General features: G+C 44.6%; 1 protein-coding gene across 1 annotated transcript in view; it reads right to left on the reverse strand.

Annotated features, from left to right (window-relative positions):
• Positions 1–2,939: 2,939 nt before the first annotated feature.
• The window catches only part of LOC113017972 (uncharacterized), a 286,973-nt gene continuing 262,571 nt past the window's right edge, over positions 2,940–27,341 (reverse strand). Inside the window, exon 6 of the mRNA XM_026161052.1 lies at positions 2,940–3,242. Coding sequence (XP_026016837.1) covers positions 3,151–3,242 — 92 coding nt within the window. The 3' untranslated portion in view covers positions 2,940–3,150. The remainder of the gene's footprint in view (positions 3,243–27,341) is intronic.

Consider the following 27,341-nt stretch of genomic DNA (forward strand, 5'->3'; position numbering starts at 1 on the left):
TTGAAAAATAAACAATAAGCTGATGTAATCAACGTTTCACAAAATGGTCAGCAGCTAAAATCTGGAGCCGTTCTTTGGTGGTAATTAACAGTTTGTTCTTGTTAGGTAATTATGTAATTAAAGGTAGCAGCAGAAGCCTTGTGTTGAAAGCCCATTCACTCACACATTCACACAGTATGTGTGTGTCTGTGTTACACTTCCATCCCTTCTGTTGGAGCGCCATCTTGTGGCAGGTTTAAGAAATGTTCTTCTTGTAAATCCAAACTGATGCACCTCCATAGCAGACTGTGGAGGCTTTCAGTGACATGAAGACTTGATTTATACTGTCATATTCTCCTGTTACACAAACCACAGCACGCTGAACATGGATGAACTGAAACTCCCAGCATCTGACTGAGGAAAAGCACAAATCATTCTCACACTGACTCCTGCTTGATTTTAGATTTGCTTTCAAATCCTCACACTTTCATATGAAGCACTAAATGGGCTCCAGACTGTTTATCTCAGCTTCCTGTCAAACACACTGCTGCTCACACCGAGGCTCAGTTTACTCCTCCAGCCTGGCTTAACCTGCTGTCTGTTAAAAACAGTCCCACACTCCTCTGTTTAATCCTTCTGATCAGACTCTTTGATTTTGTATTGTTTTTACCTGAAGTTGTGTTTTTCACATGGTTCTGTCTGTGAAATAAAGCTCACACACACACTGCTACAGTCCTTCATACACTTAGAAACGAAGCTGCTCCTTTCCTCAGTGCTGACACATAAAGAAGGGTTGGTTTTATATCCAACACGTCTCTGTTCCAGAAAACAGCTTCAGCAGCCTCTGAGTCTGAACTTGGAGTTGGTTATAAGCCACAGGCCTGTATGCACAGCAATGAGGAAATATAATGCAGTAAGTGAAACATGGATGTGTGGAACAGATTATCCCAAAGGTTGATTCTGTTCATCTGGACGTTCTCAGTGAAACATTTCGTCTCTCGGTCAGGTGACTCCTTTAGTCTCAGCTGACTGCAGGTTTCCAAACCTTTGTCACTGGATCACTCACTTCATCTCCAACGTGTCCCTGACACAGACAGCTGGAGCCGTTACAGCAAAATCATTGATCATCGTTTTTAGAACATTAGCTGGTGTTGGTGGGCAGGCTAGCAGTGCTAATTGTTAGCACTAGTTCTGCTGCTCTCCCTTTGTCTCTGTTATTGTTGGTCTTTAGTGAACAATATAAAGTGTCTTCATGAGACTGTTGCCTAATGTTCAAATGTAGATAACACCACCTGCACCGACCTGTTACACAGCACAACCCTCTGGTGTAGCTTTGGCTGGAGCACATATTGGCAGCTCCAGTGACATCACTGGAAAGGAGACACCACTCCATGGTGACATCATCTCTACAGACTGTGGCTGTTACATATCCTCACCTGGTAATAATAAGACTGTCCTCAGCTGCACACAGCTCGAAGATTAACAGACTGAAGTAAATACAAATTAAAGTTACGATGAATTAAAATCTTGTAATCAGAGCTAATTATTAGTGAAAGTGTGACCACAAGACAGGAAACACAACATGAGACAGTGTGGGAAATATTTAAGGTGGGATCGGCTTATCCACCCACTCTCACAACATCATATCATGATCCTGGGTTAGTGTCTTGGTCTCAGATCACAACATCAGCACAGGCTTGGCTTGGGTGAGGTATTGAGTGGTTCTTGTCCATGACAGCTGCAGGTACAGTGCCATCAGCCATGCTGCACCACATGTCTGCCCCAGAAAAATTAGTGTGGCTGAGTCTCATGTAAACATTGTCCTAAAGTGGTGGGAAAGTGGCTGCAAGCTGGCTGCACTGTGTCCAATACTTTCAGTATGTGCGCCTGCAGATGATATCCACAAACCTCTGAGTGTCACAGAGTGGGCCTGTGCTCAGCTCACTGTGCCCCATTGAATTCTACTTACATAGTTTTACAAGTATAAGTAAAATTAAATATACAAGTTGACCAATGATAAGTTATTGTAGTAACAACTAAGTCCATGGTTATTATTTGTTAATAGTAGCTTAAAGCTTCTGCACCAATCATGGAGCACCAGGTTTAGAGCATGAGTAAGTCCCTGTAAGATCGGCTGAGCCTTACATACTAGAAGAAACATGTCATTCCCAGCAGATGAAGCGCCCTTTAAAGCAGGATCTCACTTTAAACCTAAAAAAAACTTGCTATGAGCATGCAGTGCATTTATGGTTATTATTCATACGATTGTGGGTAGCTAATAAAGTGCAATTATCACATTACATTTTATTATTAAACTGTTATTAACAATCCCTTCACTTCTGCTTATCTAATTCATGGTTGCAGGATGGCTGACAGCTTCCATTAGGCAAGAGGTAATGTCCATTCTGGCCACAGTGCAAACCACAATGTGTAACTTACATTATTATATTGCATTATGTCACATTGTTACATCTTTTTTAATAAATGATGAAAGTCAGCTGAATTTGCTGCCCCCTTGGTGGAGGACATCAGGATCAGCAGCTGCTGCTCCATCACAAACACCACAGAAGAAGAACAACACTGGATCAGATTATCTGGATTTATTTGACAGGGACAGTGTTCATGTTCATGGACATCAGGATAAAAACAGAAAATGGAAACCTGCCAGATTTGAGCTAAACTGCTCATTTCCATGTGTCGTCCCTGGGCAGGTCACATGACTCTATCCAACATACAAAGACACACAAGAAAAGCCAGAGAAACAAAGACAAATCCAAACAATCCATCATACTGAGTCAAAGTGATCACAGGTCTGCTTTGTTGGAGCCTTCAAAGTGGAACATGTGGACTGTTCCTTTATTACTACCACTGAAGGCCACGCCCCTCTGGTCATGTGATCATGTGGTTTGTAGGAACGCTCCTCTTCCTCAGAGGATCCACCTGTGCTTCCTCTCCTCTCTCCTCCACCTGTTACAGTGAGGGAACGTCCTCCATGATGGAGGAGCTGCTGGAAAGTGCTGAGAGTTTCCTCCAGAGTGAGACCTCTGTCACAGTTCAGAGGATCTACGGCAGCAGAGACCTTCATGGACACTAAAAGTCTCAAACACACAACAACAACATCACACTGACTCCACTCTGACATCACTGATCAATAATCAAAGAACACACAGATCAAACTGATTGATCAGCCATCAGAGGAGTCGGATCAATGGAGCTGCTTCTGTTCCTGATGTCCCCTGTTTGATCCTGGACCTGAACTCTCCCTGCAGAGGAGACACAAGACAATTACCAAGTGATAGTGCTGCTGCTTTGAGCCACAACTGCAGTCATCACACAGTAACTCCAAAGGAGACACCGAGCAAGACGGGAGGGAGAGTCAAAGTGAATGAAATACAAGCCTTCCATTCCATCAGTGAGTGTGTTTGTTTGTTTTTTTGTGTTCATGTTTCATGTGTGGACATGCTGCAAATCAATTTCCCATTGTGGACAATAAAGTTACAATTCAACCACCACAGATGTCCAGTACAACAGTGAATCCTGGCACATGCAAACTGATGAGCAGGAATTGGAGTACAACTTGTGAGGAGCTTTGTATTGTGTTCTGCAGAAATCACCATTTCCTAAATGTTAGAAAGACAAACGATATGCTGGCTGATTAATGATGGAAAAACAAGGTGCAGAGAGGTCTGTTAACAGCAGCAGTACCAGAGATGCCAACAGGATCAGCAAACTGATTCACAAAGCCGGAAACATCAGTTTTCAGAATCTGGAGGCATTTGAGTCACTGAGGGTCGTGAGGTCAACGAACAACTAGCTCTCCACCATGAACACCCCATCTTCTGGGGATTGTGGGTGCAGGGTTTTACTGTGTAATAAATAGTGCTGTGAGTCAACTGTTGCTGGTATTTACACTATATAAAGGGAAATGAATTCAATCTCAGCCACTCAGCACTACAGAGACAACAGAGCTCCTTCTTATTCAACCCTGCCTTCATAAAGAACATCATCATCATTTTCAGTAAAACTGAGCAATAGCTCTTTCTTCTGTGACATGTGTCACTGTCAGGCATTACTCATCTTCTTTCTACCTTATACCATCTTGCAGATGTCTCTTAGATTTATAGTGTACTAAAATTCTATAAAACGTTCTTGCATAATCCCAGTCATTTTTTCTATCTATGTATCTGTGTATCAAGCAAACCTTTGACTTTCAGCAGCACTGTTTTGTTTCGGATCCATCCATCCCTCCAGACTCTACAGCTGTATCTCCTACTGTCTCCATCTGTGGGGTGTTTCAGGGTCAGACTGAGGTCTCCAGTTTTCAGCAGGTCTTCATTCATCTTTGTTCGGTCTCTGTAAACCTGGTGCTGTTTGTCAGGCTGGTCAGAGCCGTTCTTATACACGTGAACTGCTCTGTAAGAACTGTCCTCCCACCTCACTCCAGCATCTTCAGGCAGGTTTTCTGTAGTTTTGAAGGGCAGCTGGACAGACTCCGCCCCCTCCTCCACCTCCACCTGACAGACTGAGAGGACAACAAACACAACATGAGCTGTACAAAGTGTGATTGGTGTTCACAGAGCAGCATCATGTGACTCCTGTTCTGCACTAAATGATACGGATCAACAGGTTGTGGATAGAAAGCAGATTCCTTCAGCAGAGGATCCATATCACACTTGAAGCATGTCGTCGGGAAAACAATCAGTGAAAATGGGACACTTTGAGCCAATTTGAGCCTGTAAAGGGAACAAAAGTTTGACTTTTGCGGATTTGATCATTTTCTTTTTAAAAAGTCATGTTCAATGGGTGTGAAAGAAAATCTGCTAAAGGTGTCTGTTGCCTTCAAGTTGTCTTTAATTTAACTGCAACTTAGCTAATGCTTGCTGAACATCTTCATAGCTAAGACTAAGATGGCTGTGTTATGCTGCTGATTACTCCTCTTGGTAATATGTTCTTCTGGTTTCTGACATTTCAAGATCAGCAGACCCAGCTCAACAATGTCTGCAGGTGCTAACAGGTAGGGATGGGTACCGGTATCCAGTGCTATTATGGCACCGGTTCTGACCAGTGGCGGAGAGGGGGGGTGGCTTACTGGGCTTAAGCCTGGGCTTGTTTTCTATGCAAAACAAGAGGAATTTCAATACACAGCAGTATATTCACAGTTGAAACCAGATATTTACATACACTTTATGGAAAACACAAGAACATTTTTTTACTGTACAACATCAATTTAGAGTAAACTTGTTTTGTTTTGGATAAATAAATATTGAAATATCTTTTGAATTAGTTAAATGTGAGAATAAAGAGAGACAGAGCTTCTATTTTTATCACTTTCATCAAATTTAGGAGCACATATACATTAAGTTTATTGTTAATTAATAAGAAAACTCCAGACGATTCCATTCTGAGCTGAAGAAGCTTCTGATAGGTTAGTAGAGTCCATGTGAGTAAACTGGTGGCACAGCTGTGGATGCATATAAGGCAAAACACAGAGCCTGTTTCTGTGACACGGGAACATCAAGAGATGTCAACCAAAACACCAGGAAAAGAATTGTGGAGCTCCATAAGTGTGGCTCAATTTTGAATACAATTTGGTGCCATTTGCAATTAAGAAATACAGATAGTTTCTCTCTTTACTCTTAAAGTTAACAAATATGTTTTTATATTTATCATCCATCCATCCATCCATTTTCATCCGCTTTATCCGAGGCCGGGTCGCGGGGGCAGCAGCCTAAGCAAAGAGGCCCAGACCTCCCTCTCCCCAGCCACCTCCTCCAGCTTATCCGGGGGAATACCAAGGCGTTCCCAGGCCAGCCGAGAGATATAATCTCTCCAGCGTGTCCTGGGTCTGCCCCGGGGCCTCCTCCCGGTGGGACATGCCTCGAACACCTCACCCAGGAGGCGCCCAGGGGGCATCCTTGTCAGATGCCCGAACCACCTCAGCTGACTCCTTTCGATGTGGAGCAGCAGCGGCTCTACTCTGAGCCCCTCCCGGATGGCCGAACTTCTCACCCTATCTCTAAGGGAGAGGCCAGCCACCCTTCGGAGGAAGCTCATTTCTGCCGCTTGTATCCGCGATCTCGTTCTTTCGGTCACTACCCACAGCTCGTGGCCATAGGTGAGGGTAGGGACGTAGATCGACCGGTAAATTGAGAGCTTCGCTTTTACACTCAGCTCCCTCTTCACCACGACGGACCGGTGCAGCGTCCGCATTACTGCAGCTGCAGCCCCAATCCGTCTGTCGATCTCCGGCTCCCTTCTCCCATCACTCGCGAACAAGACCCCGAGATACTTGAACTCCTCCACTTGGGGCAGGAACTCATCCCCGACCCGGAGTGGGCACTCCACCCTTTTCCGGCTGAGAACCATGGCCTCAGATTTGGAGGTGCTGATCCTCATTCCCGCTGCTTCACACTCGGCTGCGAACCGCTCCAGTGCGAGCTGGAGGCCCTCACCCGATGAAGCCAACAGAACCACATCATCCGCAAAAATCAGAGATGAGATTCTGAGGCCACCAAAGCGAAAGCCCTCCGCCCCTTGGCTGCGCCTAGAAATCCTATCCATAAAAATTATGAACAGAACCGGAGACAAAGGGCAGCCCTGGCGGAGCCCATCACCCACCGGGAACGAGTCCGACTTATTGCCGGCAATGCGAACCAAGCTCTTGCAACGGTTGTATAGGGATCGAATGGCCCGTAGCAATGGGCCAGACACCCCATACTCCCGCAGCACCTCCCACAGGACACCCCGAGGGACACGGTCGAATGCCTTCTCCAAGTCCACAAAACACATGTAGACTGGTTGGGCAAACTCCCATGCACCCTCAAGTATCCTCGAGAGGATAAAGAGCTGGTCCAGTGTTCCGCGACCAGGACGAAAACCGCATTGTTCCTCCTGTATCCGAGGTTCGACTAGCGGACGAACTCTCCTTTCCAGCACCCTGGCATAGACTTTCCCAGGGAGGCTGAGGAGTGTGATCCCCCTGTAGTTGGAACACACCCTCCGGTCCCCCTTCTTAAAGATGGGGACCACCACCCCGGTCTGCCAGTCCACAGGTACTGCCCCTGATCTCCACGCAACATTGCAAAGGCGTGTCAACCAGGACAGCCCTACAACGTCCAGAGCCTTCAGGAACTCGGGGCGGACCTCATCAACACCAGGGGCTCTGCCACCAAGGAGTTGTTTAACTGCCTCAGTGACCTCGCCCCCGGAAATTGGCGGGTCATTCCCCTCATTTATATTTATCAATCTAAAAAAAATAAACATTTAGTCTGATTTGATGTTACAATTAAAAGTGTTTGTGTTTTTATCTGAAGAGTAAATATCTGGTTTCACCTGTATATTTGATGATTGTCAGCACAAAGAGGGAGAGAGGGGAACAGAGAGGGAGAGAGAGGAGCAGAGAGGGAGAGAGAGGGAGATGGAGAATGAGGACAGAACAGAGATGAACAAGAGCAGGTGAGACACACATGTTAGTCAAATGGTTGTTTACCAAAAGTATCACCGTATCATAGGTCCTCATGTATCTCGTACCTAGTGTTTCTTTTTAGGTTTGTTATTTTTCAAATTCTATATTTATTAAGTTATGCAGGCTTGTTTGCACAACAAGGCTAAATAATTATATAAACTTTTCTCAATCTAAATAGTGGACTTTGGTAGAATTAAAAAATAAGTGTAGTGTAGGTCTATGATGATTTTTAGTGCTACTATCATCTAGTTCTGATTCTGGTTCTGTCTTGGTTAAGTCCTCAGTAGTCCTGATTTTGAACTGTTGTAGTCCTGTTTTAATTCCGGATCAGTTCTGGGTCTGGTTGAATTGGGGTTAGTCCTCGTGTCTGGATACAGCCCTGATTTTGTTCCTGGATACAGCCCTGATTTTGTTCTGCCTTGCTGCTTAATTAAAAACTAGTTTAAGGTGTCCTGCACATGTGATATATATTTTACCCTCTATGAAGTCATTCTTTTTTGAACAAAACTCAAAACAGAGCCAATTAATCTTTCAGTCATTTCTACCCCCCCCCCCCCCCCCCCCCCCAAAAAAAAAAAAAAAAAACCCCAAACAAAAACATTTTGCATACTACCCTTTAGGGCTAAGCCCCGGGTGTTTCAAATGTCTGGCTCCGCCTCTGGTTCTGACATAAACGGTAGTAACCAGACCAAAAAGCAGGTGTCCTGATTTGTATTTGAGGGAAGAGACATACGACTGGAGGTCCATTGTGCGTCAAAACAATGATTTTATTGAAACATATATGTGGGAAGCCGAGCACGATCACTCAAACAGCATCGATCTCCCCAGAACAATAAATGGGGTGTCATATATAACATCGTTGATGACGAGTAATATGTGTCAAAGCAGATAAAAAACATGCATCAATTCCAGCATGTAAGCATGTTTGCAATCCTTTCAATAGCTGTGGGTCACTTTGCTCAATTGATCGGCCAGACGTCGCGCTGCCCGTAGCTTCAAACCATTAATTAACTTGACCGAGCTTCAACTCTTTAATTAGCACAAAAATAAAATGTGTATAACATGATTACAGTTGCACCTGCAATGAAAGATTATTATGTAATTAAGCTCACACCTGAAATACAGACTTTTAATGTAACATCAACAGTTTCAATAAATGCTCTAATAATGATAAATCATAAATGATGCAACAGTAATAATAATGATTATGAATAGTAACAGTAAAATAATATTCTAATCTTTACACAGGGCACTAGCTGTGTTCTCCACTTTGTGTTCTACATTCTTTAAGCACCAGCTCAAGCACCGTTTTAAAAGTACCGGTTTGGCACTGGTATCGGATAAAACCTAAACGATACCCATCCCTACTAACAGGTCAATCTTTGAGACGCTGAATGTTCCCAGTTTCCTGCTGTGAAACTAGAAGTGATGACTATTATTGTAACAGCACTGCAGCTGGAACTGCTGACGGGGCTGGAGATGAACTGGATTCTGATTTCAGGGACAGTTTTGGCTTTCAGTCGTCATCAAAACACTTTGTTTCATTCATGTTGCTCTGAAGCTTTCCTTTCTTCTCATTGACGTGTTCTGAACCAATCACAGCCCTTTCCTTTACAGCGCTCTGCTTTCACCCCTCCCTAAAAGCCCAAATTCACTCTCAGTTTAGTTCAGCTGGAGCCGAGATGACGGAAAGAGTCATATTCCATGAGATCTATGTAGGAGTACTCAAAAATATGTTTCCTTAAGCTACCCTGTGAAACAGTTTCAGACAGCTGCTTCTATCTCTGAATCAGTGCATATCACATGAAAGTAGTGTGATGTGCGCTACACATGAAGCTAATGTGTAGTTCACATTACTTGTTTTTAATGCAAGAAATAACATTTTCACAGCTGGTTCCCATTTAATTTCAATGGTCACTATAAGTGTTCATTCTTCAAAAAAGCTAATGAAGACAAAACAACTGGTCAAAGCTACAATAATGGTTTTAAACAACAGTCTGCACTGTTAAATAGCTGCTGTCTAAATGTATTACAGTTTTTGCCCGTTGCTTGAACACTATAAACCCATGCTTAGACTAAAGTAACACAACGTGAAGCTGTTGTTACCATACCTCAAACACATGTACCCCTACCTTAAACAAAAGCGCTGCTTTGCACCCCAGTACCAATTATGCAACACACCTACTCCCTCATGCAACACACATGGTCCTGCATGCTACACTCTATTTCATACATAAGACACTTCGCTCACAAAATGAAATCTCAGGGTGCCATTCGGAAAACACATGTATCCAAAATACAAAACACATCGGGTAATTGCAACCACTCAAATACACACCTGAAGGCACCTACTTGCAAAACCGAACACCAATTAGCCAACTACAAAAAGCCCTCAGCGTAGCCATTCCAAGAACTTTGCAAGCATGGATGGAGGGAGAGCAAGAGGATATCTTCCCCGGTGCCTAGCGGGAGAGGACATTGCTTGCGATGTTGATGAGGTCCTGTGGCCAGACCCCAACAGACGGCGGGATCCATGAGCCCACTTATGCACAATTGTCATGGTTCTTTGTGTTTACAGTATAGTGTTTTTTCTATTGCAGTATTATTGTGTTGTTGTTTTTTTTTTTGCTTTACCTGTATTCATGGTACTGCAATGTACAGTATTGAGTAGGTCTATTTGCGTTTATGGTTGTTTGGAAATGTGTCCCCTGTAAATGTGCCATCTGAATAAACAATGGGAATCAAGGACTGCAGTGTTTTATGTACAGCAGACTAGTGTGTTCCCCCTGATCTGTAAGTGTTTGCATATGGTGCAGGTATGTGTCATTTTGTCAACAGAGTTACATTTTGACAAAGGAATGTTAGGTTTTGACAGCAGAGTTTAGGTTTTGGGAGTAGAGTTCCAATTTGGCACAGATGTGAATGGTATATTTCCCAGTGTTGTGTCATGTGTACTTGTGTGTACAGTTTTGGCACAGCGAGCGGGGTTTTGCAAAATGTGTTCAAGCAGTGGGCAAAAACTGTAATGGGGGTACCGGTCAGTTTCGGACTAAAATATGAGGAGCAAACTGCTGTCATGCTGCAATCAAAGAAACGTGCCGAGGAGAGTGGTATGAGTTACCATATATGTGCTAACTAGGGGGATCAATATGTTTGTGATATCAGGGAGAACTCTGCTGATAGAAGCTGCTGGGACTGTTTGAGGTCCTGAGGACTGAGATCAGGTGGAGCTCTATCCAGAGGAGAGTTGCATGATTCCACTTTATAAATCTGAAGTCGAATCTATTCAAGTGTGCAACAACCAATGGACAATTTTTAATTTAGTAGTACGTCGCTTGGATCACACATTATCCCAATAAGTGTCTAGATGCGAGCACTTCCCTGTCCTTTGTCCTCTCCACTTTGCAGCATAACTAAGGGATTCAGGGTCACCTTATCCAGCCCTAACTATGAGCTTACCATAAAGGAAACCTAGAGAGGGTGTCTATCTCCCAAAAACTTGGGTTCTTTTTGACAGGACAAACTGTCCAAAGTTGGAAAAAAATTAGAGAGATTTTTGGTTTATTTTCAGCAGGTTCAGGTTATTTTTTCTGACCAGAGGTGACATGTTTAGCTTAAATTGTTCTCCTTAAATTGTTGTCTGCCTGAGTGTCCAAAAACGATGTGGGCTTCATAGATAGGTGGTCTTGTTAGGAGAGACAGCATCCATCCCACTTTGGATGGAGCAGCTCTCACTTCTAGAAATATGGACAAATTTATTAAACCCCCCAAAATATGACTATCCAGAGTTGGGACCAGGAAGCAGAGTTGCAGTCTTACACGCCTCTCTGCAGCTTCTCTCCTCCTAATGACTTCATAATTGATCAACAAATCGATTTACTCTGCCTTACAGAAACCTGGTTGCAGCAGGATGATTATGTTAGTTTAAGTGAATCATTCTAACTACGAGAAAAATCAAAGCACAGCCCAAGGGGGCGGTGTGCTCCAGCTAAATTGCTTTACAGTTTTTTCTGATTGCTTGAGCACATTTTTTGTAACTATTGGCTAATTTTGGTTGCTGGTCATCTAGCAATTCTGTAAAGTAACAATTTCAGTATTTTTACATCTATGGTATTGGTGTGTTTCTCATTGGCATATGGCAGTGCTACAAATCTTAGTGCAAAGTGACTGTACTCACCGATTCTCATTTCAAAATGTCCTTATGATGCCTGCTACAGTGTAGCGGCTCGAGTTAGGCTGGACCCGTTGGCCAGCTACCCTCAGGGTCATTCCACGGTTGATTACATGGTCCACTATTGTAGCTCTGATGTCATCAGTAATTCTATTTCTTACTCTTCTTACCCTTCCTCTCCCCCCTCCTCATCCTCCTCTCCCCCTTCCTCGTCCTCCTCTTGCTCCTCCTTGTCCTTGTCGTCCTCTTCATCCTACTTCTTCACCTCCACGTCCGCTTTCTCGGCCTCCTCTACTTCTCACTCTTCCTGCTCCCTCCATTGTACTCCACACACAGAGCTTACCTGTATTATAGTGCTTAGGCTGACTGCAAAGTGAACTAATTATCTAAGAAAGTTTTCACATGTGACAGTGTGCCAGACAGTTGGCAAAATAGTGTAAATAATGGCCATAATTGTGTATAGTTTTGCTAGGAGTGCGTTGATCATTTGGGAATTGAGTGTAAAGCAGTGAGTTGTGTTTACAGTTCTGCAAAAAGAGTGCTGTGCAGTGGATTGTAGCTACAGGTTTGCAAAGTGTGTGTTACAAAATGGCAAACTGAGTGCAAAGCAGTGTTTGTGCTTTTAGTTTTGCAAACTCAGTGAGTGGTTTTGCTATAAGTATCAATCGTTTTAGAAATTGTGCTGTAAGAATCACAGTTAGGGTTTACAGTTTTTTCTGATTGCTTAAGCACATGTTATGTAACTATTGGCTAATTTAGCAAAACTCTACACACAAATAACAAAACCTGTCACCCAATTATCCAAACATTTTAGTTCTCTTGCAAAAGCGAACACAGCTAGATTAACCCCTCACACCTTCGTAAAAATGGTGTTTCCGTATCAAACAGTACACACAAGCCATCATCTACTAAGCACACAATGCGCCAACTGCACACCGATGGTATGAATACAAAACACATCTGGCGTTTGCCTTCCCTGTGCACAAGGTAGGCTATGTCAGTTTGAGCACATACTTCTGTCATAGATCCATAAGCATGGAGGGATCCAAACTTCAAGTACTGGTGTTTAGTCAAAACATCAAAACAAACAAGTGTTTATTTCCAAGTATAGGATTATTTGCAATCGCCATAATGACTATATGGGTTACGTGGTCTGCAGTGAACATGCTTCCTCTGCCCCCTCCTCGTCTTCCTCTTGCTCCTCCTTGTCCTTGTCGTCCTCTTCATCCTACTTCTTCACCTCCACGTCCTCTTCCTCGGCCTCCTCTACTTCTCACTCTTTCTGCTCCCTCCATTGTACTCCGCACACACAGCTTACCTGTATTATAGTGCTTAGGCTGATTGCAAAGTGAACGAATTATCTAAGAAAGTTTTCACATGTGAAAGTGTGCCAGACAGTTGGCAAATTAGTGTTAATGATAGCCATACATGTGTATACTTTTGCTAGGAGTGTGTTGGAAATTTGGAAATTGAGTGTTGTGCAGTGAATTGTGCCTACAGTCTTGCAAAGTGTGTGTTACAAAATTGCAAACTGAGTGCAAAGCAGTTTTTGTGCTTTTAGTTTTGCACACTCAGTGAGTGGTTTTGCTATACATCTGACTAGTTTTAGAAATTGTGCTACAGGATTCACAGTTAGTGTTTAGGCATTCGGTAAAAACTGTAAGCATTCAGAAAAAACTGTAATAAGCATTCTGTCATGGTCTGGGGGACCACACCACATGGAGTGTGAGAGGAGGACCGAAATGCGGACACTGAAACTGGGTTGCAAACAAAAGCAAGCCGTTTATTTAGGCTAAAAATATGAACACAAAAATAAAGCAACACAAACTGTGGTGAAAACTAAACTGAAACCTAAGCAGGGAGACTAACTAGGGGCAGGGATAGCTCAGTAGGTAGAGTGGTGGCCCCATGATCGGAAGGTCGGGGGTTCGACTCCACTGAACAGCTACCCTGAGGTACCCCTGCGCAAGGTACCGTCCCTACACACTGCTCCCCGGGCGCTGCATTGGTGGCTGCCCACTGCTTCACTGAGTGAATGGGTTAAATGCAGAGGAACTATTTCCCTATGGGGACTAACACTTTACTTTACTTTACTTTTAACTGAGACTATGGCTAAACTATGACAACTATGATGACTATGAAGACATGGAAGGAAGATACACGGCCAGACAGGGAAAATGTAAACATGGAGAAACAGCATAGGAAAAACATAGGATACGTGGACATGAAACATGACAGTTTAACAGACATAGACTTAACATGATAAACCAACAACTTAAACACAGGCATAACTGAAAGTAAAAGACAGACCATAACAGGAAAAGACTCATAACTAAGAAGACATTGGAAAAGAATGGGAATCCATTGAACCCACTGAAGGGAATTTGGTGGTGAAAAATGTTTGTTATGCTAAATTCGAGCTGTTAAAACAGACCGGTCAATTTTCACCGGGAGCACTAAAGTAAGCGGGTGGGGCTGCACGGAACTGGAGGGTTATAATAAGAGAGTCGAAGCAGATCAACGGGGGAAGTGGGAGAGAGCAAAGACAGAAGGGACAAAAGATAAACTATGAGAGAGCAAGCTAATAGAGATTAATCATTGCTATACCATATCTTCTGCACTGTAGAGTGCACTAAAAATACTTTAAATTTCTCAAAAATCAACAGTGTACCTTATTTAAGTGTATTTATTTATGTCTGGTTGTGTTTACTGACCTCAAACTGCTTTTATGTGGTACACGGCGTGCAGACATCTGTCAAAAATGTTTTAATATGACTTTGGTAAACTACGAAGCCGCACCGTTTGATGGATTATTGGAGCATTACGGGTACTGTAGTCAGGAGCCTGACAGAGTGATAGGGTCCAAAACTCCATCTGCTTCAGGTCTTAGAGTCGCAAGAGTACACTTTAAGTAAGTACTGAATATTATGTCACTTATTTATGTGCAAATGTTTAATAACGAAGAACATTAAACATTACTGTTGGCCACATGTCGGCAAAGTTATGTGACATTAGTGACGTTTGTACTAACTTGGTTTTAAAGCCTTTACTTTAGAATATACGCCGTTCAATAGCTGAGCTTCATCTTACAGAGAATGATCAAAGCTCATGTAGAAACAAACAAATGAACAAAAGATTTTCTCCTTCATTTCTGTCAAACACAGCTGTATGACACGTTTCCAGCTGTTAGTATCATGGTTGCTAGGCAACCTGGGCAGCGCAACGGAGGCTAGACCGCCCATTTCACAAGCCTCGCACTTCCGGCCTTAGCGGTCTTTGAGTACGCGGCCCTTGAGGATCGTTGAGGCTGCATACTTTAAGACACAGCTGGGTTTAATGATACATAACGAGAGTAGGGGAAGAAACTAGATTCACTGCACGTAGGACTGGGACTTTCAAAATAAAACAGGAAACAAGAGACAATTCACACAGACGTGAAACTGAGAGACAGGTCGTGTCCAAATTCATGGGCTGCATCCTCCTGAGGCCGCATTTGTAGACCGATTACATCACAGCGACGCGCCGAAGGCTGTCCAAATTCGTAGACTCCTCCAAATGCAGCCGACAAACGCGTCCTCCTTTTCCCCGAATTTGAAGGATGGGTCGGGTGTGTCCTTCGTGGCCTACCATATCCCAGAATTCATAGCGCGGCCCAGCCAAACTCCAGTTTCCAGCAATGGCGGCCGCTACTAAGTTTTAAAATTACTCATACTAATCTTTCTGGGTCACAAAATAAACTTTTAATATATTTTCAGGTGAGAAAGTAGCTGTGTAAACATCAAATATCAGCTCGGTTTATCAAGATATCGCATATTTGCAAAAGTGCTTCGACGTTTTCGGAGGCTTCTGCTACCCACCAGCTCGATAGCTAGCCGGGAGCTCGAGGGTTACTGATGTGGCCGAGAACGGCACAACTCCCGGCACATCATTTTCAGATCACCGCGGAGTTTCGCTGCTCGGGTTAAACGTAATATATAAGTCACTTAGACAACCTAAAAATGTTATTGTTGGGCTTTTTTCAGTGTTTTGTTTGTTCGTGAGTAAATCGGTTTGGCTGAGATTAAAGTTATTAGATTAGATTAGATAAAATAAAACTTTATTAATCCCCCGGGTGGGTTCCTCCTTGATTTTTACACAGCTGACTAAACGTCAAACAGAAAACTGATTAAACAGAAGTGTGAGACAGTTGAGAATTTACGCCAGTGTCCTGTTATATTTTAGATAGCAAGGAGCAGACGGCTGAGTTTATTAAACTCCACCGAGACAGCGGTGATGCTAATCAGAAGGCTAGACCGTCCAATTTCACGGCCGTTTACTTCCGGCCTACCCGACCTTCTGAGGACCCGGCCCACGTAGACCGCGAAGGCCGGGTCCTCAGGAGGATGCAGCCCATGAATTTGGACACGACCACAGACTGAGACAAAGAAGACAGTGACTTAAACTAGAAACAAGAACAACAAATAACACCAAGAGAACAAATCCAGGAATAACTTAAACACAAAACACACAGACCCAGGAGGGCATGTTTGTTGCGCCATAGTCAACATCAATCATCCACCATGAAATTTGATTTGCTGTAAGTTAGACAGTAAGTTCAAGTTACATGGTACTATGAGCCTTATCATGGCTGTTTGCAGCTTTAATTTTAAATGTATTGTCTTTTATCATGATTTAATGTGTGCTATCACTTAAACACTACCATGACAAATTTGGGGTTTAGAAATAAATCATAAAAAATGTATTTAATTAAAAATATTTAATCAAATAAACTTCCACTCAACATGAACAGAAAAAAATGTTTACATTGAAATAATGAACTCACACTGACCTCTGACTTTCAGCCCCATTTGTTTCACTATCAGGATGTTTCCCTCCCTGCTGTAGACGGTGCAAATGTAGGTGAAGTTGTCATAGTCTGTGGGCTGTTTCAGGGTCATCCTGGTTCAGTGTGCCTTAAATTTTGAGTAAATCCCCAACAGTGTCACCAGCAAAGCATCCCCACGCCATCACAACTCCTTCTGCATGCTTCACTGTGGGATAGAGACTATCCATCCCCCTTTACTGTGTTGCATAAAGACACGCACACACACACACACACACACGCGCGCGCACACACACACACACACACGCACACACACACGCACACACACACACGCACACACACTTTTTGTTTCATCATGGCAGCTGTTAAGCTGCATCTGAATGGGAGGGGGTAAAGCTGGTCAGAGTTCCTGTTCAGTCTCTGATTTCAAATAAATCACGTGATGGTTATTCCCTTTCTTACCACCTCTCTGCTCTTCCTCCTGCTCAGCATCACAAAGGACCCTGGCACATCATAGCTAAGATCGTTTCAAATGTTGGCAGCAGTAGATCAAACTGAATTTAGTGGTGAAAAATAATTGATTGTTGATAATAATAATAATAATAATAATAATAATAATAATAATAATAATAATAATAATAATTGATAGTTTCCAATCCAGTTCTGACAGACAGAAATAAAAACAACATCATTAAGATCAGATCATGGAGCTGTTTGCTGCCTTGTTTCTATCTTCACATTACAAGACTTTACTACAATAAAGATACTGACATGTGTCTGTAGCAACAACATCATTGAATCTAGAACAACTGGAGCCAAACCAGTGGCTCTGCTGGGATCACTGGTGAGCCAACACTTCCTTGTTGGATGCAGATTTCAGGGCTTCCTTTTGCTCCTCCGTTATAACTGTTCTCTCTTCTCAACACATGATGACACAAAGGAATCAGCAGTGACAAAGATGATGCTGAAGAGAAGCACACACTTCACACATATAACAGACCAGTGCAGTTACACACCTCTGCTTGACATTAGGCCTCAAACAAAGACACAAAACACTAACTTGACTCTAAACAGAAGAAACGAGCAGCTGTTTCTGTTCTGTGCTTATTTATATTTGACACACATGCTTCTCTTTGTGCAAACACACATCGCACTATAAGGCTAACCTAGCACACAATGATTGGACAGCACAGTGATGATGCTGGGAGATCCTATACGCAGCAACACAGAAACACTGAGAACTTTAAACAGTGATTATATTGAGATCAGCAGCCGACCCAGTCTAGATAAAGGCGAGCAGCTGGGACCACTGCTGCACCACAAACAGGTTTCAGTGTTTCCATGTGTGTGTGTGATGTCTTTACTTATACTGGTCAATAGACTTTAGTCAACACATTATTGAAAGGTGTTACACATGAAATAAAACCAGTGTTTGTTCCTCTGAAGCAGCTGCATTATAATTCAATTCAATTGAATTTTATTTATATAGCGCCAAATCACAACAAAAGTCGCCTCAAGGCGCTTCATAGATACAGAGAAAAACCCAACAATCATATGACCCCCTATGAGCAAGCACTTTGGTGACAGTGGGAAGGAAAAACTCCCTTTTAACAGGAAGAAACCTCCAGCAGAACCAGACTCAGGGAGGGGCGGGGCCATCTGCTGTGATTGGTTGGGGTGAGAGAAGGAAGACAGGATAAAGACATGCTGTGGAAGAGAGACAGAGGTTAATAACAGATATGATTCAATGCAGAGAGGTCTGTTAATACATAGTGAGTGAGAAAGGTGACTGGAAAGGAAAAACTCAAAGCATCATGGGAATCCCCCGGCAGCCTACGTCTATTGCAGCATAACTAAGGGAGGATTCAGGGTCACCTGGTCCAGCCCTAACTATATGCTTTAGCAAAAAGGAAAGTTTTGAAGCCTAATCTTGAAAGTAGAGATAGTGTCTGTCTCCTGAATCCAAACTGGAAGCTGGTTCCACAGAAGAGGGGCCTGAAAACTGAAGGCTCTGCCTCCCATTCTACTTTTAAATACTCTAGGAACAACAAGTAGGCCTGCAGAGCGAGAGCGAAGTGCTCTAATAGGGTGATATGGTACTACAAGGTCATTAAGATAAGATGGGGCCTGATTATTTAAGACCTTGTATGTGAGGAGCAGGATTTTGAATCCTGGATTTAACAGGAAGCCAATGAAGGGAAGCCAAAACAGGAGAAATCTGCTCTCTCTTTCTAGTCCCTGTCAGGACTCTTGCTGCAGCATTTTGGATTAGCTGAAGGCTTTTCAGGGAGTTTTTTGGACATCCTGATAATAATGAATTACAGTCATCCAGCCTGGAAGTAATAAATGCATGAACTAGTTTTTCAGCGTCACTCTGAGACAGGATATTTCTAATTTTAGAGATGTTGCACAAATGGAAGAAAGCATATAACCAATCTGCTCCTTTGTGGCCGTTTAAAACAGCCTTAAATAACTGTTGTTATATTTGTTGCAGCTTCTGCTCCTCTTGGACAGACGGCTCTTGAAAAGACATTTTTGAATTTCAGCTTTTAACTGGATAAATATCAGATATATAAACGTCTGCAACAAACTGATTCCAGCTTCTCTCTCATGATAGGAATGTTTTTGTGGCTCAAGATGACCTGATATCTTTCATGATGGACACATTTGACACATGTTCACATATTATAGACCAACAAGTTATTCATAGCAGTTTAAATACAGGGAGTCACTTTTGGGCCCAGCAGATAAAACAGAGCCAATATTTCCTTCTTTGTTTAAGTAACGTGTGTCACAGATGTGACCTAGTAAAGTGTAACTGAACACTCTCATGGCGAGCTTTGAATTTAGCGTACGCTAAAGTAATATACTAGCAAAAAACTATTTCCAGGCTCGACTTCCATCATACTTCCATCATACAGATGATGCTTGTGGCAAAAGAGTAAAGTTCAGAAGCCTTTTTTCATTATGTAATCTGTTTCTGTTCATGAGAAAATCATATTCAAACTGATTAAATAGACATTTTTCAGTAGTTAGCTGCTATGCGCCCGTCTCAGTGTGAAGTGAAGTCTGTCTGTACTGGATCTGGATCCATCGGGGTCCCTCCAACAGCGACACAGTGATCCGGCTCACCAACTGGTGATAACGACCTACTGAGCCTGCTAGCAGGTGCAATCTGAGCCACAGTTATGGGGCTGATAACTGCTAATAACGCCCATTGATGGACTGTGCACACAAACAGTAACACAAAGACTCAATCAAGAACTGATTAATTAGAACATGGAAAACAATGAAATACACATTTTTTATCATGTCTGTACTTTGACAAAAACTCAGCTTTGATATTTGTTTCACTAGCAGGGACCACTCCCTTGGTAACGATAAGCGATGAGGGATGAGGAAGTGTGATTAGTGCTGCGGTTTGGGGAAGGCCTTGAAGGGGACTGGCGACCGCTCTTGGGCCAGGCAGAACCCCCAAAGACAGCATCCCCTGCAGGACTGGGCATAATGGAGGTTTTGGAGAATGTTGTGAATGTATACCAGGTAGACTTGTGATGACCATCAACCCAGGAGCTTGATTAAGTGGTCAGGGATTCCTTTGTGGGAGGCAGAAGTCGCAACGCCAGTGAGGAAGGGAGGCCAGGGAAGTGATTTGGAGGAATCCCAGAAGACAAGGGGGCTTGGCGAAAGTGTGAGAGGAGCCATGTCCTGATTGGGGCGTGGCCAGATTCGGTGATGAACAGATGATCTGAAGGTAAGGTGTGCTGTGATTTTTGAGGTCGAGGTAAAGGGTTAGTGATTCGAAGGGTCTTAAAGGAGAGTTTATTTTGAAGTAGTATGTAGGCGTGGTGCTGCCCGATTGATTGGGTTGCTTCATTTGAGGATAAAATGAAGCAGTCTTCGGAGACTGGGTGGATGACACACATGCATGGGTGAAGAGTCGGGTGGAACATCGAGGATGAGGAGGTGAATTCGGAACAGCCTAAGCTGAAGAAGGCGAGTAGGAACGTGGCCTTGAGTGTGCACGCCAGGACGTAGGACGAGAGGTTGAAGTTGTGATGCGATGAGGAAACTTCTAGTGCCGGAATGTGGATGGTGGTGGAGGCTGGCGGGGTTGAGGGGGCATGCAGGGCGGGAATGCAGCAGTAATGTCAGAGAAATCATTTCTTTACATTTGACTTCAATTGTCTCAAATCGAGTATTTAAAGTCTATTTTTGGGGCTTTGATGAGTTGAATCAATGATTTCTACTGTCAGCTGGGATGACTTAGTGGAAAACTAAGAAGCAGCAATATTTGGAGGCTCACACATCTGTACACATCTGTATGTTTCAGCTTTGTCTTTCAGTCACAACATGGTTCATCTTAACTTCCTGCTTCTATCATGGTTAAAGCTGATGAATCCTCTGGACAACAAACACTGATGGTGTTATTGGAGCTGAGTGAAGTTTGATGGCTTTATTATCCACACTGTGACACATGGCAGCTGTCAGAGCAGAACACAGGAAGTCAGCAGGTGTGTTTCAATTCAGCCTCTGCTTCCTCTGAAGGTCTATGACATCACAGCGAGGCCACGAAGGCCGTCCAGACTCCCAGTCTCCCACAAACCTGTCCTCCTTCTCCCTGGATTTGAAGGACAGGTGGGCCCACCCTATCCCAGGATGCACTGCAGCGATGTTGGCTGCTGTGTTTGCACATGCTCAGTGTGACAGGATGTTGGCTGCTGTGTTTGCACATGCTCAGTGTGACAGGATGTTGGCTGCTGTGTTTGCACATGCTCAGTGTGACAGGATGTTGGCTGCTGTGTTTGCACATGCTCAGTGTGACAGGATGTTGGCTGCTGTGAAAGCTGAATGCTCTCTGGTAGTGATGATATACATTACGATAACTGTGCTAGCTCTCTGTCAGAGTACCAGGGCCTCGCTTTGACCACATGACTCTCAGTACACAGCATGATGTGTGCGCTGTAAACAGGAAGCAGAGGAGCAGGACTGAGGTAAACCTCCGAGGGGTCAAAATGAGACTGAGCTCCAGATGTTTCCACATGTTTCTGCTCTGTGTGTGTTTGATGATTATTTCAGGTATAGATGATGGAATATGACCAGTCTGATGTCAGCCTGCTTCTCTGGCAGCGCCTCGCCTCTCTGTGCTGCCCCCTGCTGGCTCTGATCATTACTGACTGAGTCCTTGCTGCCACTTTATTAAGTACAGCTCACTAACACAGCCTCAGACCTGCTTTGCCTTCAGAGCTGCCTTAAATCTTCATGGCTCGGATTCAGCGAGGTGCTGGAAATATCCCTCAGAGTCATGTGATCAGTGACGTCTGCTTCAGCACTGACAGATAGAAAAGTGCATCCACATATAAAGGATATGTAATAGAAATGAGACGCTGATTTTCATCTTTTCAGCCCTTTGTCTGGTGCTGATCCAGCTGTGTGTGTTTGTGATGACAGTAAATAAATGTCAGACTTACAGCTCCTGTTTTACTGCATTAAAGTGATCAGATGAGTTCAGCACTTTGACATGGAAGCAGGAAATGACAAATGTAGCACAGCAGCAGCGTTTAACACGTATGAGCTGGAAACACAAACTCCAGCTTCTTTTACTCGGCTACAGTTTCGATGGATTTGCATTTAAAGATGTAAAGAGACTAGAATGGTTAGGGTCAGGAGGTCAAAGGTCAGAGCTCCTGTGGGTCTGAGGGCGGCCTCATGCTGGAGAAGGATGAAGGAGTCTGACCTGAGCCAGTGTTTGACATGAACACATCAGCACTGCTGTCAGTGAGCCTAACGACAGCCGTTAGCATCATTTCAGTGTTTCAGTCATTTAAACACTTCCTGTCTCTGTGGTGGTTACAGTGACATCATGCAGTTTGTGCTTTGACCTCCAGAGGGCGACAAATCAGCACAGACAGAGAGCTCCATTCAAACTTTGCTGCCATCAGGAATAATTCTTCAAATATAATCATCAGTGTTTGAGCAGTTATGATATCAGGGACAATCTAGACATGTGTGACAATACTGAACATGTCACATGACACACCTTAAACATCATGTGATCCACTCTCAGTCTGCACTTTCATTCATGACTTCAACAGGTTGAAATGAGCTTTGAACAAACATCAGTTTAGTGCTGAAACATTCAAACGCTGCAGGAAGAAGAACAACAAAGTGGGGACGGATGTTTGTGCTTCAAACAGGAAAACCAGCAGAAATAAATCACCTTTAGATAACCTGCAAGAGCTTTGGGAGTTTCCAAGATGCACTAGAATGCAGCACAGAGTGTGTTTGTTTCGGTGTCCTCAGATGCCTCTGTGGGTGTTTCCTTCCTGTTCAAACTTTAATTTCACTTTCCTGAAGTAAATGTTTGTGACTGACGCTGTGAAGGTAATGGAAGCAGTCTGTAATGTTTCCCTGGCTAACATCAGTATAACTTCTGCTTTTTCGTGATTGTGTGTTTGCTGGTTTAAATTATTATTTCCACTGTAGACTATCTATAGCTTGTATATAAAAGATGGCGGCAGAGACCGGGTTCATACATTTGTTTGTGTTGAAGTCTGAAGTTTTGTCTTCAGTTCCTGAAAGTTTCTGCTGCTGTTTACAGAAACATTTAATGTCCAGGATGTTTGTAGTTTGAAGGAAAAAAGACTCCATGATGAGTCAGTTATGATATTTTCAGTGATGATCTGTAGAAAAGTAACAGTGAAGACTTTTTCAGTTCTCAGTGCAGGGTGGAGTTTGTGGTTCTGCATGTGGGGCAGTTTGTAGATGGAGGCAGCAGCTCTGTTCATTTTGGGACTGATGTAAAAATGCTTGCTGATGTTTCCTGTTGTCTAAATGTTGATGCTGCTCAAAATAAATGAGTGTTTTCAGCCTTTGATCAGTTTTTGCTGCCAGAACTTCCCTGATGTGATGGATGTGCAACTGGAAACATCTGGAGTTAGTGAGGCGTGTTGAAATGTTGACAACACGATCAGCAGCTTGAACAGCAGATTTCCTCTCAGTGTTTGAGGATTCAGAGCCTTCTGTACACTTCTGATCACTTCCTGTTAGAAATGTTCGACTCTAAAACTCTGAAATGATGCTGCTGACTTCAGAGAGGGTTCAGCCTTCACAGTGAAATAAAAGAGCAAAGAAGTAAACGTTCCTGTGCAGTGAGCTCCCTCAGACATTTGATGCACTCAGACAAACAGCAGCTTCATTGCATTTAGTTCATGTTTGTCTGTTTGGACACAATCACTGCTGTGTTTTAGTGTCTCTGCTGGAACTGCACAAAACTCCTTCTTTCACCATCCCAACACTGAGAGGATGGTAGACACACAGGGGTACCTTGTGAAAAATCAGTCGTGCAGGAATTTAGTTTTCTTTAACTCATTGAATGTATTTAAAAATTGGATCAATATTTCAGTGTAAATTGAATAAATACGATAATGTAATTAGCAATGTGTCTTGTTTCTTGAGTGATTTGTCAAGTACTTTCCTTATAATCTTTCTTATACTTTGCTTTGTTTTTCTCTTGTTTTTCCATTGCTCTTCTTGACTGGGCTGCTTTTCTTTTCTTGGCGAGTCCTCTGAATCCATTAGTGTGAAACAGCAGTAGTCACAGGATCAGTTTCAGTGATAGAAAGAGTCACATATTTCACGTTCTACCTCTGGTAAAAATCTACACAGCCATCGCCCTGTACAAGCCCATTGGACTGTTGTGACTTCACAACCAAAAGTGTGTAACCAAAAAGGGTTCAGTTTAAATGGTGGGTCTGTGCCTCCTCCCACTGACCTCAGAGGGGAGAAAAAAATGTCACTTTTGTTTTTAAATGCAATTGCATCAAAAATACTTTTTTGCTATTACAACGCTAACTTTACCGGACATTAAAATGTGCCCAAAGAACTTGGCTCATTTTTGCATTTAAATGTCCTAAAACAGTGAGCGGTGACTGGGCGGACTGCGAGCATTCTAGCCACTAGACAGACGTGTTTCTATCAAATAATGACATCAGAATAAAGTAATCTTTACAAAAAGCAGACGGGGTAATGAACTTTATTCTGTTAAACTACACCTGTATTTCTATTTTGTTAAATGCACGAGGAGAAAACCTGATAAATACGAGCAGTAAGGCTTGTTTGTGTGTAACGCATCACATTACATTACAAAATTTGTCACCTTTAATAGGAAAACACATTTTTGGTGGTGTTTTATTCGAGAGAGGTGAACACTAAACCAATATACTGTGAATTGTCCAATATATTGCACCTCATCCTAGTCTGTGTGACATCAGCACACATCTCTGCGACCACAGGAAGTTGACAAGCTTGATGAAATTAGAAACTACTTCCTGTCCTAACACAGGCAGATGTGCAGAGACAGTTCTCAGCTCTGTGGGTCTGCAGGTTTCCATCTGAATGGTCTCCGATGCACACATCAACATCAGCTGTGTGCAGCTCAGTTCCAGCACAAATCTGCCGCTCCATAGTTTACGGTAACGGACTCACAGCTGGCCCAACGAGGCCCAGCGTGTCCGCCACGACCTGTTAGTGTGTGATCAGAGTCCAGGAATCAGACGAAACACACTGAATGCGGCCTGAGCTATTCCACAGTAACTGTTACTTAGTGTAGCCAGATGGGTTACTCTTCACTGCTCTCCTCCCTCTCTGCTGTTCAGCTTGTGTTGAGTGAGCTGGGCTCCACTAGCAGGCTTTCATTTAGCTCCCGATCATGATGTCCTGCATTCAGTGATTTGCAATTAATATTAATGGAATACGCTGCTCCTTGAATCGCTACTCCTCCTTGAATCGCTACCTTATCGTGGTGGAGGGGTTTGTGTGTCCCAGGGATCCCAGGGGCTATGTTGTCTGGGGGCTTTTGCCCCCTGGTAGGGTCTCCCATGGCAAACTGGCCCTGGGTGAGGGACCAGACAAAGAGCGATTCATAAGACCCTTATGAAAAGGACACCGAGGGAACAGTTTACCCTGCCCGGGATAGGGTTACCGGGGCCCCGCCCTGGAGCCAGGCCCGGGGAGGGTGCTCGAGGGCGAGCGTCTGGTGGCCGGGCCTTAGTCCATGGGGCCCGGCCGGGCACAGCCCGAAGAGGAGACATGGGCCCATCCTCCCGCAGGCCCACCACCCGCAGGAGGCGCCATAGGGGTCGGGTGCATTGTGTGCTGGGTGGCAGCCAGGAGCGGAGGCCCTGGCGGACTGACCCCCGGCTGCCAAGACTGGCAATAGGGACATGGAATGTCACCTCTCTGGTGGGGAAGGAGCCTGAGTTAGTGCGTGAGGTTGAGAGGTACCGGCTAGATATAGTCGGGCTCACCTCTACGCATGGCTTGGGCTCTGGAACCAGTCTCCTGGAGAGGGGCTGGACTCTGTCTCAGTCTGGAGTTGCCCCTGGTGAGAGGCGGCGGGCTGGGGTGGGTATTCTAATATCCCCTCGGCTTGCTGCCGGTACGTTGGGGTTTTTCCCGGTGGACGAGAGGGTTTGTTCCCTGCGCCTTAGGGTCGGGGAACGGGTCCTGACTGTCATCTGCGCTTATGCGCCGAGTGGCAGTTCAGAGTACCCAGCCTTCTTAGAGTCCCTGGGGGGGGGGGGGGGGGGGGGGGGGGGGGGGGGGGGGGGGGGGGGGGGGGGGGGGTGCTGGAGGGTGCTCCACCTGGAGACTCTGTTGTCCTGCTGGGAGACTTCAATGCTCACGTGGGTAACGACAGCGAGACCTGGAGGGGCGTGATTGGGAGGAACGGCCTCCCTGACCTGAACCCGAGCGGTGCTTTGTTACTGGACTTCTGTGCTAATCACAGTTTGGCCATAACGAACACCCTGTTCGAACATAAGAGTGTCCATAAGTGCACGTGGCACCAGGACGCTCTAGGCCGTAGGTCGATGATCGATTTTGTAATCGTATCAGCAGACCTGCGACCATATGTTCTGGACACTCGGGTAAAGAGAGGGGCTGAGCTGTCAACTGATCACCACCTGGTGGTGGGTTGGATCAGGTGGCGGGGGAGGACGCTGGACAGACCTGGTGCACCTAAACGCGTAGTGAGGGTGTGCTGGGAACGTCTAGCAGAGGCCCCAGTCCGCGAGATCTTCAACGCACACCTCCGGCAGAGCTTCAACAGCATTCCGAGGGAGACTGGGGACATTGAGTCCGAATGGACCATGTTCAGCATCTCCATTGCCGAAGCTGCTGCATTGAGCTGCAGCCGCAAGGTGGTTGGTGCCTGCCGTGGTGGTAATCCCCGAACCAAATGGTGGACACCAGAGGTGAAGGGAGCCACCAGGCTGAAGAAGGAGTCCTATCAGGCTTGGTTAGCCTGTGGGACTCCGGAGGCAGCCGACAGGTATCGACAGGCCAAGCGGAATGCGGCTCGGGCAGTGGCTGAAGCAAAAACTCGGGTGTGGGAGGAGTTCGGAGAGGCCATGGAAAAAGACTTTCGGACTGCCTCGAAGAGATTCTGGCAAACCGTCAGACGTCTCAGGAGGGGAAAGCGGTGCTCTACCTGCACTGTGTATAGTGCTGGCGGAGCGCTGCTAACGTCGACTGAGGAAATTGTCAGGCGGTGGAAGGAATACTTCGAGGACCTTCTTAATCCCACTGACACGTCTTCCGAGGAGGAAGCAGAGTCTGGGGATGAGGGGAATGACCCGCCAATTTCCGGGGGCGAGGTCACTGAGGCAGTTAAACAACTCCTTGGTGGCAGAGCCCCTGGTGTTGATGAGGTTCGCCCCGAGTTCCTGAAGGCTCTGGACGTTGTAGGGCTGTCCTGGTTGACACGCCTCTGCAATGTTGCGTGGAGATCAGGGGCAGTACCTGTGGACTGGCAGACCGGGGTGGTGGTCCCCATCTTTAAGAAGGGGGACCGGAGGGTGTGTTCCAACTACAGGGGGATCACACTCCTCAGCCTCCCTGGG

The sequence above is a fragment of the Astatotilapia calliptera genome, unplaced genomic scaffold (assembly GCF_900246225.1).
Source record: "Astatotilapia calliptera unplaced genomic scaffold, fAstCal1.2 U_scaffold_3, whole genome shotgun sequence".
Lineage (NCBI taxonomy): Eukaryota > Metazoa > Chordata > Actinopteri > Cichliformes > Cichlidae > Astatotilapia > Astatotilapia calliptera.